Below are 14,124 nucleotides of genomic sequence, written 5' to 3'. Positions count from 1 at the left end.
TCATGGCCTGAACGCTCTTGCAGTCCACCGCATTCTGCGAGGCTGCTACCGATACGTTTGCTCGGTGCTATGAACCTGCGAGCATTGCACATCATGAACGAAGAAACTCATCTGCCTGCCGTGCAGCACATGGCTCAACACGTTCTCAACCAGTTGCGAGAACATCGATCACGATGTCCACCTAGTCTACGACCAACCCCCTTATTTGTTGGCGTTCAAGGTCCACAAGGCAGTGGAAAGACTTTTCTAACTTCCCGCCTCCGTGCCTACCTTGCCAGTCCACCACACTCCCTCGCTGTAACCGTACTTTCCATCGACGACCTCTATCTTCCGCACTCTGGACTCCGAAGTCTTGCGGAAAGCAATCCCCGCAATATCCTCTTTCAGGGAAGAGGACAGCCAGGAACACATGATGTGCCTCTCGGTACTTCGGTCCTTGGAAACCTCAAAAAGATCAATGAAGTTGATGCAGGGACTGTGGACATCCCTATCTTCGATAAGAGTCTATTTAATGGACAGGGGGACCGCATATCTGATCGCGAGACGGTGAAAGGGCCCGTGGACGTAGTTGTGCTCGAGGGATGGTGTGTGGGATTTTTCCCTACAAGTAAAGAGCTCGTCGAAGAAAGGTTGAAAGAACCTGTTCCGACTCTTGAGTCCGATATGTTCGACATGAAAGCCTTCGTGTCCGTGGATCACGTACTGGCCGTCAACGAGCAATTAAAGCGATACGTGGAGTGGTGGAGTGCACTTGATGCTTTCATACAGGTAGACACCTCGCTCTCGACGCACCCATGGCATGCGACTCACTCTTTTGAAGATAAAGGGGCCTTCGTCTGCACAGCTATCTATCATATATCAGTGGAGATTACAACAGGAACACAATATGAAAGCTAAGAATGGCGGAAAAGGCATGACCGATGACCAAGTCAAGACGTGAGTGCTTCTTTTCCTCTCATGTACTGTTGATAACATTATGAGCAGCTTCGTAGACCGCTATATTCCCGGATATGTCTTTTTTGGTGACGGAGTGACAAAAGGATTTTCAGGCGGTGAAGGAGTGGAAACAGAGCGACTACCGTCGTGGATAGGGAAAGGACTATCAGTTACGATTGGTGATGATAGAGAGCTCTTACATGTCAGTAATTTTTAGAAATAACGCTAAAATACATGAGCTTTCCAGAGGACTGCGCATGAACTGCGCTCTGACTTTATCTTACTCACAGGCGACGAGGCTGAGTGTATTATCTCCTTCAGGCATAGTTAGCTGGGACTCTTGGTTTTTGGGCGCATGTGTCTGACCCCCGAGCAAGATCCGAAGGTACAGCGCCTTTTCTCGCTTCTTCTAGAAGCTGATCGATTGTCCGAGTCATAGATATGAAGCTTAAGGCCAGTCCAGTTCCTGGTTACTTCCGTCCGAACAAACTTTACAGTATACCTATGCCATGTCTGCTTACGGGGTTATCAACAGACCACAAAGGACATCGTATTTGCCCACTACGTTATGGGATAGTCCCCGAGTAGAGCCAGATCTCGGGACCCCATCTTTCGTGACCATACACCACATCGATCGGGCCGCGGTGGAGCGCGTCCAAACTGGTCTATTTAACTACCTCTACTCCACCTTTGTGAATGAAGTCAACAAAGGCTTAACGTATCCACAAGAAGACATCAGCGATCCCGCAGCATTCGGAGCATACTTCTTCGGCGGAGATGTACTCGTCGGAATCGCTGGCAAAGGTGATCCTCCCGCGATTAAGAGCGAACTTGAAGAGCGCGGGGTGCGGGAGATCGAGCAAAGTTTAGATGTTGCAAGAAACGGGCGGACATGGGAGGAGTGTGTCGCAGGGTTTTACTACGTCAGTCGCGATCCCTAGCCTAACAATCGTGTCACCCCCAATCTCACACACTGTCGAACTCTGTGGAAATCGATGATGACAGGTAAAACCCAACTACCCTGGGCGATCTTCTCATGTGAGTTTTTTTGTTCTAGTTGGGCAAGGGATTCACCGGCTCGGCTTCGGCTTGCATATGAACTAGGCTCGTCCGCTGACATATCATTTCCACCGTAGATCTGTAATGCAGGATTTATGGTCCCCCCGTCCCAACGTGGCAGTGGTTATGGGCGTATCCTCGCTAAATCATATCTTTACTATGCACCAGCGTTGGGATACAAGGCAAGCGTGTTTAACCTAGTGTATAATAATAACGTCGCCAGTGTTAAGTGAGCTTTGACGATCTTGGTTGATCCGTGTTTTTGCTGATCACTTCGATTGCAGGTTGTGGGAAGCACTGAACTTCACGAAAGCCGGACTTATACCCAAGGCTGGTCGTCTGAAGCGGATGGACGGGGAGGGCGAGGAATATGTTGATGCGATCGTCTTCTATAAGAGTTTCGAAGAAACATGACCAGAGACAGATGATCAGTGATCAGATAACAGTCCTACGACGGATATGTAGTCCTGTAGTCATGAGCCAAAGTCTAAATGTTGCTCACGGAGCTCGCAGATTGATGCAAAGAAGCTTGAACATATGAAGACACCTGAAACGATGATCACGAGGCACCGCGACAACTAACTCCCAGTTCCAGCCGATCGAGGTATTTAGGGAAACGCCCTAGGATGATCAAATCCAGTATATGACAGGTATAATGACATACATTCTCCGTACTGTTTGCGGTCTCCAAGCCTTCCAAGTCGAGTACTAGCGCGATCATGGGCGTCTATTGCTCATCTCGAAAGTTCTGAACAGAACGTGGCACCGATATGTAGGCGTTAATGACGATCGACCCTTGATTACAAACTCCAAAAGTCGAAACAGCCTCAGAGTGACGGATTGTGGGGAAGGTGCAATATCATTACAAGTCAGCTGGTGTCAGTATGTCAGAGATGACATCGAAAGAGGGCGATGCCGAGCCTGCGTGACGCATATACGCCCCTGCCAATCACAATGTAGACAATTTATGGTACTAGTGACGGCGAGTGGGTGCTTCCCAACGCGATGCAAACGTGTGATAATAGAGGGTGCAGGACTGGAAGGGTAGACAGACGGATCGGATGATTGTCAAAAGAGGAACTTCGAGTCTAGGGTTATCCAGTGCTAGAGGTCCGATATCAATCCTGTCTCGACTCTCGAACACTTCTGCATTCGCGAGATAGGAGATATGTGATATCCAATGATAGTACTGGACTTGCGAGGTGGAGCGAAAGATAGGGCATAGAACTCAGCCAAAAAGCCTCTGTTCTCACCAGCAGCGACCCGTGTATGAAAGTGGAGCAAGAGCATGTCAAAGAATATCGACTGGACCCTGCAAGTGAAAGAAAAGACACACCAAGACAGTTTGCTGCCGAAACCTGTACATGCCTATACTCGTTCACAGAACATCATGGAGCAAGTTCCCCACACTCCATCAACGCAGCATTGCATCAGTTGCCAGAGAGCGAGAGTCGAGGATCGAAAATAGTGACAGTCAACGGCTCGAAAACATGATTCTGTGAATGCTGATGGGTTTGGCACATCACTCCCAGCGACGGCGGCTGGCACACGGCAGTGCATAATCACCAATTCGATGGCTAATACACCATCCGCAGTCAGTGATATTACAGCGTTTTTGACCAGTACATTATGCCAACACAGCAGTTCTTTGGATAGTAACACCCTCCCCAGCGGGACTTGGCCAGTGCGTTATCCAGTGCATTATGGTCCAGTGCGCTATCGTTAAGCTCCGGTGTGCATAGATCTCCGGTGCGCACAGAATCCTGATTAGCATGCAAGCCACGGCACGACGAAGGACTTCAAATAGGTGATGCTTCGATCTGGCGCCATCATATTCGGCTTAAAATGCAACAATAACAAGAAGGCCGCGGAGAAATGGTGAGATGCTTACATTGCAGACCGCAACAGTACGCTCCTAATGGAAAACGCATCCACTATCTTGATTGTCAAGGTGGCTGCGGCAGTTTAGGGAAGTACTAGTAGACGACAGCCAAAAGAGTCTATGCATCGCGACCTTCCAGGCAAAGCAATGAACGCCGTGTCGTACTCTGTGCACCGAGACCTCGTGTCTGTTTGGCATGAAACTGTAAGAGGATACAGAAGATCGCATAGCATAGCTGTAGGACGGGATACTCGTGTAATGCGCCCCTTCGACAGCAATATCAATATGATCTATAAGCTCGAAACTTAACTTTACCATTTGTACGAGTGACTCTGTTAAATAATGAACTCACATTGTCGGCATGCACGCCACCCTGTGGAGAAGGCCGCACCAAGGGTTACCAAATCAGCAAACCACGATGACATGAGGCTACAGCATGTATCGGTCCCTGGTTTTTTAGGACCAAGATACAATGAAAACGCGTTCGATTGTTCTTTCTTTTGTGTCAAGATTAGCCTTGCGATCTACAAGATCTCGCCTGGTGAAAGCGCAGCCGCATCGACTTGGACTGGATGGTAGTAGGAATGGGTACGCCTGCCATACGATGCTGTTATGGAGGCACGGTCTGGAATCTTAAAATCAAAGGTTGTCCATCAGAGGTCTTCATGAGCCGTAAACAGCCACTTCTGCGACTTATCTCGGCTAGACAAGAAGCTTTAATGAATTCTTATGGGCCGATTAGCCAAGCTGCATGTGTCAAAGGCTCATGTCAGCGTCCATCTCGCATGATGGGCACACGCGCGGCACCCTGCTGACAATTGTGAGATAAGCACTGTCAGGATCACTGAGCAGTTGATAAATGTCTGGGTTCCTAGTGACTCGCTGTCCACGCCACTTTAAAAAGATTGCAATATCTTGGCATAATGGAGAGAGACCGCAGCGACGCAGGAGGCTCAAGGCCGGAGATAGCACCCCAACTCCAGGTCGCGAGCGAGTTGCTTACCATAAAGGGCGGGAGAAAGAGAAGAGGTACCAATACCATCCCCCCAAAAAAAACGTGTACAGCCCCCTGGGATATGAACGTTTTTCCATCGGAAAGATCTGATAGAACTTTGCACACTACTCCTAGCGCTCGGGTTCAGATAAGGCAGTCGGTTTGTACAGACCAAACATGGTTTGGTGGGATCTGATGTGGCGCTTTGAATTCAAAGGGCTCTTTGTGCTCACGTTGAACAAGGGACAGCACGTACAACAAACCCATGCAGATCACTGCTGCTTGTCTAGCTCTAACGTCCTGAACTGGTATCGGTTCCGGCGGAGTTTTAGTAAACGTATGCCTGCATGCTGGCAGTATAACGAAATCAATCATCATCGCGAGAAGTCAGCTGGCACGTCGTACGACTCGGTGTGTGTAAGAGAACTATCTATCCGATACGTCGCTTGTCGCTTGGTACCTCGAGGCAGGCAATCAAATACTCTCATTTCTCATCAATTAATCAGTCTCGCATTCATTCCGATATTGCAGTGATTGGCATTTTTGATTCTTCAATATACTTGTACATATGCCTAATGAAATACTGTAATGCGCTATTGACACAACATATGATGATAATGCAGTAGTTGAAGCACGGTCCCGGAGCAACCTTGGGCCAAGTAATGATGCGGCAGGGTATAGATAGTCCTGGTAAATAACATATCGCGACCGATCGATGGTGACCGACAGCGATGAAGGTGTATATATTAGCAGCGTCATCAAGACGGGCAAAAATGAGTGTATAAGTGGCAGTAAGAGAAATGCAACAAAAACCACAATGCACTCAATGAGCCGCCTTCACCACACAGCCGGCGAAGCGAACGCGAACATCTTGTGCTTCGATGGCGGTGGTACTGGCACAGGCTCGTGTTTTGGTATACCTGGTGACGATGAAGCTGAGACAATGCGTGCAGTACAATCCTCCATACCCGGCGGTGTTGGGGGTGATGCCGTTGACGCTGGAGACGTCGATGTTGAATAACTTGGTGATGGCGTATCCGGCGTTGTGGGAGGAGTAATGTACGAGGAATTTGGCGGGGGGAAAGCGGGCTTTGGAGGCGATGGATACCGATGGCCATATGAAGGCGAAGGCGTGGGGGCCAAAGCGGCTGGAGGAGGCGGGAAGGGATTGGTGGTAGGTGGAGGGGTTGTCTTGGACGAGGAGGGAAGGATATAAGTCGGGTAAGGTCCTTGACCTGCGAAATCCTTCTTGACCATGTCTTCGAACTCCCTGAGCGTTACCGGATCCACATTGAGTTCCCACTCCAGATACTGACACATCTCGCGCTCCATCTGATTGATTTCTCGCAATTGGAACATACCCTGGGCTACAATACTCCAGGATTTGTTGGAGTAAGTGTCGTCACAGATAACCTTGGATGCGAGCATGAAAGCGGATACGAAAAGACGGTGACCCGAAGATCCCCGAGCAGTGGGGAAGCGCGCTTTGAGTCGCTGAAGGAGGACGAGGGCAGCGAAGGTTACAGAAGAGTGAAGCTTTGTCCGGTGAAGTGCGTACGCAATGAAATGGGGGAGCTTTACTTGTGAGTTAGAAGACGAAGGGGGGTACTCTGGACAAGCAAACAGATGCGTAATGAAGCGACCGCATAACCGGGAAATCTGCTCATGACCATAGAATGGGTCAGAATGTCTCGTCGTGGGCTGAGTAGACTGAGGTTTCGGTGGTGCCTATGTATGTATGATTAAGGATATGAATATGACGAGCGGCTACTAAAAACTGACCGACGGTGCAGGATGATAGCCCATTCGCGAATGAGGGACACTCTGGGTATTCCGAAATGGGGAAGGGTGGGTAGGTATTATGGGACCGTGTACAGCAGCCATTACTGATGGATGATGGTGAGTGGAACGGGCGGCGTGGTGTCGCGAAGGTGATCTGAAAGTGCAAGTGTGTCAGAGTTTGGGAGTTTAGTTAGAACGGGACAGGAAAGAATGACGGGGTATATAAGAATTAGGGCAGTGTGAAAGCAAAGAAGGAAAATGAATGGAACCAAAACCATGAGCCTGGGATACGAAGATAGGTTTAGCAACGGCAAGGTCACTGCACCCTTCCAGTCCAATAGACTCCGCGCAACGAGGCAAAAAGTAAATTATTAAATTATTATTGAAAATATTACCTAATACATTCAACCAGGAACAATGGAATGGAGTGGGTCTGCACTCACTGCGTGCTAAAGGGCCGAATCTTTATGTCTCGCTAATTAGCCTCGAGGTGTAATAGAAGCTCGATTGATCAGAGGTTGCCGCTTTATGAAAACTGCGCAAGGATGAGGGCTACAGCTCGAGTAAGAGAGAGATAGAAGTGTGGAAATTTTCACGATTTCAATCACTCCGTATATATATGCAGAACTGTGTCATTGTGGGCGCTTTTGAACGAATGATCTGATGACACCTCAATGGCCCACTTACATCGGCCCTTGGTACTCATCGGTTCGCCCTGCCGCCTTTCCGAACTGGTTTGCTTAAACCCTTCTAGGCCACATGTGGCTATGCTTCCTGCCCTCCTTTGTTCCGGGATCACAGCACAGTACAATGTTCCAGTTCCTCCTAGACTCCCCCTCTGCGACATACACGGCTCGACGCTCACTGTCAAATTGACATTGCTTAGGTACCATACCGCACGGCTTTAGATATATCCGATCAGCCTCAATAAATTTTCGCTGTCGTTCCGGTTAACTTCAGTCTCCTCCCGACACGCTTATCAAGCATTACTGCAACTCTGGCGACCCTCATGTACCATGATCCGGATGAGAGAAGTTGTTCTCGAGACACGACAGCTTTTCCCCGTAATGGGCTGTTGATCCGCGGGAAGCAGTGTCTAGAATCACACTGTCTCTTGTACCAATACTAACTCGTCTAGCAGCCTGTCCGATACCTCCCTTCCGAACCTATACACATGTTGCGAGTACGTAACCCGATAGATGCCTTTGCGACTCACATGGTAAACGACTCAATCGCTACTATAGATTTCACGTCAACGAAGCCTCCACTTATCTTCGAACACACCCCACGGATGTTGAGTTTTTAAAACTCAGATCGGGACACAGACCGTGACGGCGCGCGTCGGTTCACTTGACGGCACTTTAGCCTTCATCTTGCCTAGACCCCATGGCAATATACATAGCGTTTCGTGTGAGTATTATCATGCCATGCTTTGACATCCCCCTTGGGCCTTCGGTCCTTGCGGCGATAAAAAGTCATGGCAGTGCAACTCTCGCCCGTTTCATAACTAAGAGCCTCCAACCCGTCGGCGGCTCGGCGTCATGTGATCCCTGTTACGCCATTGCCAGGCCACAGGCTCATCACCATCCGTATAGTAGAGACAGCCGTTAGATCCCGATATCACGGAACGACCATCCTGGAACTGGATATGCCACCTTGATTGCAGTGTCGGCCATGATACGTGTCACTATTGCTCTGTTTGTTGCCTTAGTTGAGCCCTTCAGTTTGAATCACGAATGGAAGACAATGTGACTCTGCGTACACGAGAATTCCGCCTATCGAGCATAAATGGATGACCATTTCCCGATCATGACGTAGAATGCAATATTCACACAGACTCGGAGTCATATGATAGGTGGACATGGGCGGTCCGGGAGTAAGATAAAAAGAACTGCAACGCTTTAGGGAGTTGAACGAAACGATGGCGTTCTCGGGCGCCCGTACTGCCAAAGGAGGTATGCAAACCTATCAGATACCATCTGACCCACGTGAATGGCTTATCGAGGCAGAGCGCTGAGAAAACGTAATCTGGAAATACCATTCTCAGCGTGTTCTTATGAGTACCCTACTAGCTGTGATACCTACTTATGCTCGCCTTGTGTGCACAAGCGCGGTGATCCACAGAATCCATCAGGATAGGCTTCTGTATCTCCGCTCTGCTTGATGGGAGCTCGTCACTGCGATTCTTGATATGTGATAAGCATAACTGGAGTCTAGGAGGCCGTTTAACCCGAAGCTCAGCATCGAGCAGGATGGTGCATGTTTGATTCAGGTGGTGTATTTTCTTCTTCCGCAGTCGTCGTTCATACTTGCTCCTCTAGATCTTTTTTCACGCGATCCAAACTTGCAAGTGGAGATTATTGCAACCTCGCTCGAGCGGAAATTCCGGGCCTGAGCACTCCACGTGCATTAATTTCATTCTGAGTATATTTTCCCCAGTCGCCCCACAAAAGGCAGCTGCCGATTAAATGTGCTTGCTCCGGCACCAGCCCCGACTCTCCGACCCGGAAATTGGACCTGATAACACAACGAGGCGTGTTCCAGAACCAGTACGAGATGGTGTGTACTAACAATGTATCATATCCGTCCTGCTATGTGATCAGTGCTCTCACAAGAACGCAAGTAAGCACGCTACTTTTACTCGCGTTATTTTCTTCGTTTTCCACTCATTTTTTTTGACGTAAGATATCACTATCGGCGGTGCGGGATTGGCAGGTCGGGCACGCTCAATATTGGCCGTCTGTGCCTCGCTATTGAATCAGGACACCCACGATATTGTTCTGGAAGTCTATGATAATCATGATCGATATCTACCATTCAGGCTTGAAGTGCGTTATCATCTGAGACTCCTACTTGACCCTGTAGTAAGCTGCAGTGTTCGAGTCGCTCCCTGACAAGTATTGATCGTAGTATACGAACTCGTACGATCGCCGGAGTACGTTTTGTAGGCCCAATTGTCTTGGATCATATGTTGCGAGGTCCCAATGTATGTAAGTTCAAACATACAAGTGTCACCACCACGTTCTGCGAACCGACCTCACCCTGAGAAACCATCAATACGATCGCTCGCGAACTGTGGCGAACTACCGGAAACCGAGTCTGATGGTAGCGCTCAAAACTGAACTCTTCTGCGCCAAACAGCAATGCTAATCCTGACTCGTTCCCAGACACAATATATTCTTAAATCCCTTGACTCAACGTGAGTGTCCTGTGCGAGTTTCAATTTGATAGATCTGATGTGCCACGGAGCACAGGAATATCTCCAAGTAAGTATTTTGAAGGATTAGCACATACCTACAATCATACTATGTCGTCCCTTGCGCCTCCGATTAATTGCGGCGCATGTAGTAAAATTTTATGCATCATTCAAGTCATGCCGTTTCTGGGCGAGTTGGTGGGTGACGGTCGTTGCCAATCCCCAGGGACAGGTCCTTCCCTTATCTAATTGTCTGTAAAGGCGCGCACTTGTAACTTGATTGGCAATATTTGATGCGCCCGGTTCAGTTTGGCGGGTTCACGTGTTGTTCGCGTGCCCCCAGCTGGACTTTTCCAACTTCTTTAAGGCTGTGTGTCTAAAATAGCGTTGCACGATAAAGTTTGGCCCATCTCCTGTGAGTTGCTTGTATCAGTTAGTAGGACATTGCTGGTACGACTTTTTGTCGTCTATCGTCCGGGGCCGTCATGCATTATAACTGAAGGGTTTAGTGGATAATGGAGGGGATTGAGCGGGAGTGATGGGGAACCTGATGTCGTTATGTTCATCAACGTTGGATTGGAAGACGATCAGTATACGAAGCACTAGTACTACAGAACGTGAATACCAGCGGCCGGAACCAAATACAAAGCCTAACCAGAACGGACAACGTACTACTCCATTTCAAAACGAAACTTCTCTATTTTTGAACACCGTACCTCCTGCTTCATCTCACAAAAGCATAGAGCTCACGATCTTCACAACGTGCAGCTCTGCCTATCTCCGTGGCTGACACTGGCAGTGAGTACTATATCATATTCATTCCGTTGTTGACGGCTTTTACGCTTCTTCAGATGTTGCCGGCAAACCAAGAATCGATATTCTATGTTCAAGCCTTGTGTCATAAATGACTCGAAAAGATTTCATCCTACAGGAATCCTCGTAGCCTTGTTTTCCGAGTCATTCATACACAACGGCCACGACCCCACTACCAGTAGCTGCCACATCAGCGCCCATCGACACAAATCGAACGTTCCGCTAGCCTGAAACACAACTTGCATTGCCGTGGATGTCGCACTTGCAAACCATTCATTAAAGATTCCTTGAAAGCACCTTTTCAATTTGTTTCGGAATGCCGCCCAACTTGGCCCTGGTGTCATCCCGCTACGCCACACGAGTACGCATCTTAAATCAGCTTGCGATTCCCTCGGGAACGTAGTACTAATTGGATGACAGCAGGCACCCGCATTTCATTTACTGTTATGATAGCTCATCGAGAACAGGATTACTATTGGTGGCCATTTTCTGAAAAGCCAAGTTCTCTGATCGAAATACAGGTTCGGCAAATAGAGTGCAAGCCTCTGTTGATGTTGGCCGTCGTCACGGTATCTCAACGAGTCATTGGTAGAAAGCACATCATCGATCAAGATCGAACCGTTGATGCTCGTAAAAGTCTCCCATGTTTATTTGTGAAAGGTTTGTGTTATGCTCATTTTCTAGAAAGCCGGTGCTGACGTTAAGTAGTATCGATCGAACCACAAACAGTGCCTCATACGACGTCAATGTCTGCATCTTGTGAACTAGAATTTCTTTATTTTGCCTTAACGAGTTACATATGTTTTCATCCCTAAGGGTCGAAAACCGCTGGGAGCGCGCGGAAGGGTGCACTCCGTGGTGGCAGAGGTTTCAAATTTATCCATGATCACATCAGCTTCCACATCTTTTCTTGCCCGAGGTACAATGAGTTAGCTCCAGGTGATTCTCGACGATCTTCTACGAACTGGCTCGGCTGTTACAAACTCGTTGGTTAATTCAACCTAATCGCCTCAGGCTCTCGGTCTGCGAAGATTTCAGGGCGGTAGAGTAGCGAAATAGAAGATACCTCCAAACGTAACGCCGAGCCCAGTGCTATCCACAAGATGCATCGAAGTTAACAAACCCTTATTATCCACGCATCCGAGTCTCGGATAGCGTTCCACACAAGTCACAGTTTGCCTGCTAGCCGCACGGATATGAGCTCAGGGATTCCTTATCATAGCCTGAACGTTTGATGTATTTTAACTATACCAGAATCAGAATGCTGCATCAAGTACTTACTGAATTGCCCTTCCAAACAGCTGGAAATCACGAGGTATCGTGAAACGAAACGTTGTTTAACGTTACAACGTTGACCACGTTGTAGGGTACGAGGGTTTCAGTCGGCGGCTCCGAAGAACTCCAGATGCCCTCAAATTTTAGACCTTCGTTTGATCGGCCGAATGAAAAACAAGCATCTGATCCGTCATGCGAGTCTGGCTAACCGAAAGAGGGATGTTGATAAAGCAATTTACCCTTGAAGAACTAGATTTGCTACGTATCTCGACTTTCAGCTGATCGCGAGGCTTCGAGCCGAGGAGCGCGCCGTGATAACGCTCGTGCCAAGTTCGGCCCGCCCGCATGGATTGAACGAGCTGGCTGTATCTTGCATTCAAATCCTAATCGGATTCCTGCACGTTATCCGCGGATCGACATCCTCCAATAGCAACCAGGGATGCGCCACGAAGGTGGCATAGACCTTGATCAGATTAGTAGAAAGACCGTGACCAGGACTTCTTCACAGAGCTACCTAAAACCTCCAGGCTAGACTGATCGTGTCTGATCGTGCAGAGTTTTGGCGAAATCAACTTTCGAGGCTGGAGATGGTATGTGCAGACACGTGGGCGTCTTGAGTGCTAGTGGTGTGTTTACGCGAAGTACGTCGGTCGCCGTGTTTTTCATGACAAAGCGCTTCAGTCGCGCTTATCCAATTATTGGCCGTTTCTCCCCGTATCCCAGCCTCCTTCTCCCAAATTTCAGATTCATCTCGGAAAATCGGAAAGTCTGCCGATTCTATGACAATGGTTCGTGTACGCTTAGACTGTTCAACACAGAATCACAGAAAAAGACTGAGACACGTGCCGAGCCTCCCCGAGCCCCGTGAGTTTAGATATTTCATAAGGCATCACAGATGATGATCTCTCTTCCGCAATGCCGCAAAGATGATTCGTTTAGAGAGAGGCGCAAGATACAATGCTATACCAAATCATATGCTCTCCATTCTCGGCGTAGCATACTCAGGAGCAGCATTTGCCGTCTTATGGGTTGGCAGAGCCTTCCATCTCAGGCTACTACGGTGCGGAGTCACTGCGGACCGAATTCAAATAGCATCGGTGGAAGATTTTGCTGTTATAGGCAAGAGTTTGTCGTGACTGTTTGCGGCGAGATTTCGGGAATGGTTCGGAGTCGTTACAGCAATGTGTGACAGCGCACTGTCGCACTTTCATACAAGTACTGATCTCGGACTGCGGATGATAGATATACCCTTCATTTGGGCGTATCAGTTTTTTTTAGCGGTTTGGCACGTTGGTTCGAAAGAATGTCTCAAAACGTGAGTACTACCAATCCGAATCGTGGTCGATTCGTGTCCATTTGGAATCCCTACTTACGTCGAACTTGTTCAAGTTCTTAATGAACACGCGAGAATGAGGCAAGATGACATCAAACATGCCCTTGATAACGATGGCGGTGACGAAACTATGAACTGAAGGCAACGTAATGGACTGGATACATGCCCGATATCATCCATGCTCAAGCAAGTGCTTGTTTCATGGCGGAAAAGTAAGTGTACCCTCATGAACATGCTGCGGGTACAGCTTTGCTGATATTCTCATATTCGCTTAATGTATCATCGTAGTGAGGACGGTATTCAATGCTATGTGTTCATCTCTACGGCAAGCATGGTCTTTCTGATGCGCCCGCCGGCCCTTAATCTTGGTTATTTGCAGCCATGGATCATTTAGGAGTTTGATGGGGATTCACGGACTCTGGGCGTGTTGCAAAGACAGGATCTCCGTGAAGGTATTTCCTACACTGCCTCTTCATGTTTGTGATGATACATAATTGATTTCTCAGGTTTACCCTGAACGGCGAATGTCCCCGAAAACACAGCGTTGATTTTACGTGGGGGACGCATGTTATTTTGCATGGATGGGATAAATCGCTGCTTTGTTGTGCCTAGGCTTGAATCCTCGCTTGTTTTGTCACCCGCAGTATCGAGTACTCCCACTACGCCGACGGCGCGAGAGACACTCCAACTTTCAACATGCACACGGTTAGTCTCTGACCGCCGTTTACATCAGGGACAGGCACTGCGACTACCATGGCCGTCATTTTCATTCTAACCTTCTACACCACCCACCCACTACATCACATTTTCCCCTACGACTTGTGGCCGTCAATCTTCCTACGATCTGCGGCCGC

At 48.5% G+C, this 14,124-nt stretch overlaps 4 protein-coding genes across 4 annotated transcripts; 3 read left to right on the top strand and 1 right to left on the bottom strand.

Moving 5' to 3' along the window:
* Window positions 1–93: 93 nt before the first annotated feature.
* On the top strand, window positions 94–1,153 carry F5891DRAFT_947489 (P-loop containing nucleoside triphosphate hydrolase protein; the record flags this gene model as incomplete). The annotated part of the gene is made up of 3 exons (XM_041374746.1): window positions 94–768; window positions 821–936; window positions 985–1,153. The coding sequence occupies 3 exons, from the start codon at window positions 94–96 to the stop codon at window positions 1,151–1,153; spliced, it is 960 nt and encodes a 319-aa protein (XP_041228853.1).
* Window positions 1,154–1,223: 70 nt separating this feature from the next.
* F5891DRAFT_1018378 (uncharacterized protein) lies at window positions 1,224–2,580 on the top strand. The gene is made up of 5 exons (XM_041361035.1): window positions 1,224–1,321; window positions 1,376–1,859; window positions 1,942–1,974; window positions 2,073–2,224; window positions 2,280–2,580. Exons 2-5 carry the CDS (start codon window positions 1,446–1,448, stop codon window positions 2,407–2,409), a joined length of 729 nt encoding a protein of 242 aa, XP_041228852.1. The 5' UTR covers window positions 1,224–1,321; window positions 1,376–1,445; the 3' UTR covers window positions 2,410–2,580.
* Window positions 2,581–5,556: 2,976 nt separating this feature from the next.
* Window positions 5,557–6,755, bottom strand: F5891DRAFT_1211509 (uncharacterized protein; the record flags this gene model as incomplete). Its single annotated transcript, XM_041369206.1, has 2 exons — window positions 5,557–6,599; window positions 6,654–6,755. 2 exons carry the CDS (start codon window positions 6,753–6,755, stop codon window positions 5,709–5,711), a joined length of 993 nt encoding a protein of 330 aa, XP_041228851.1. The 3' UTR covers window positions 5,557–5,708.
* Window positions 6,756–8,574: 1,819 nt separating this feature from the next.
* F5891DRAFT_977865 (uncharacterized protein) lies at window positions 8,575–10,893 on the top strand (the record flags this gene model as incomplete). Its single annotated transcript, XM_041376742.1, has 12 exons — window positions 8,575–8,608; window positions 8,778–8,908; window positions 9,093–9,212; window positions 9,257–9,275; window positions 9,339–9,481; window positions 9,602–9,643; window positions 9,821–9,852; window positions 9,908–9,919; window positions 10,025–10,047; window positions 10,217–10,264; window positions 10,618–10,647; window positions 10,781–10,893. The coding sequence occupies 12 exons, from the start codon at window positions 8,575–8,577 to the stop codon at window positions 10,891–10,893; spliced, it is 747 nt and encodes a 248-aa protein (XP_041228850.1).
* Between the last annotated feature and the right edge of the window lie 3,231 nt (window positions 10,894–14,124).

Source organism: Suillus fuscotomentosus, assembly GCF_016647785.1.
Source record: "Suillus fuscotomentosus strain FC203 chromosome Unknown F5891scaffold_13, whole genome shotgun sequence".
NCBI lineage: Eukaryota > Fungi > Basidiomycota > Agaricomycetes > Boletales > Suillaceae > Suillus > Suillus fuscotomentosus.
This window is presented reverse-complemented; position numbering and strand designations above follow the sequence as displayed.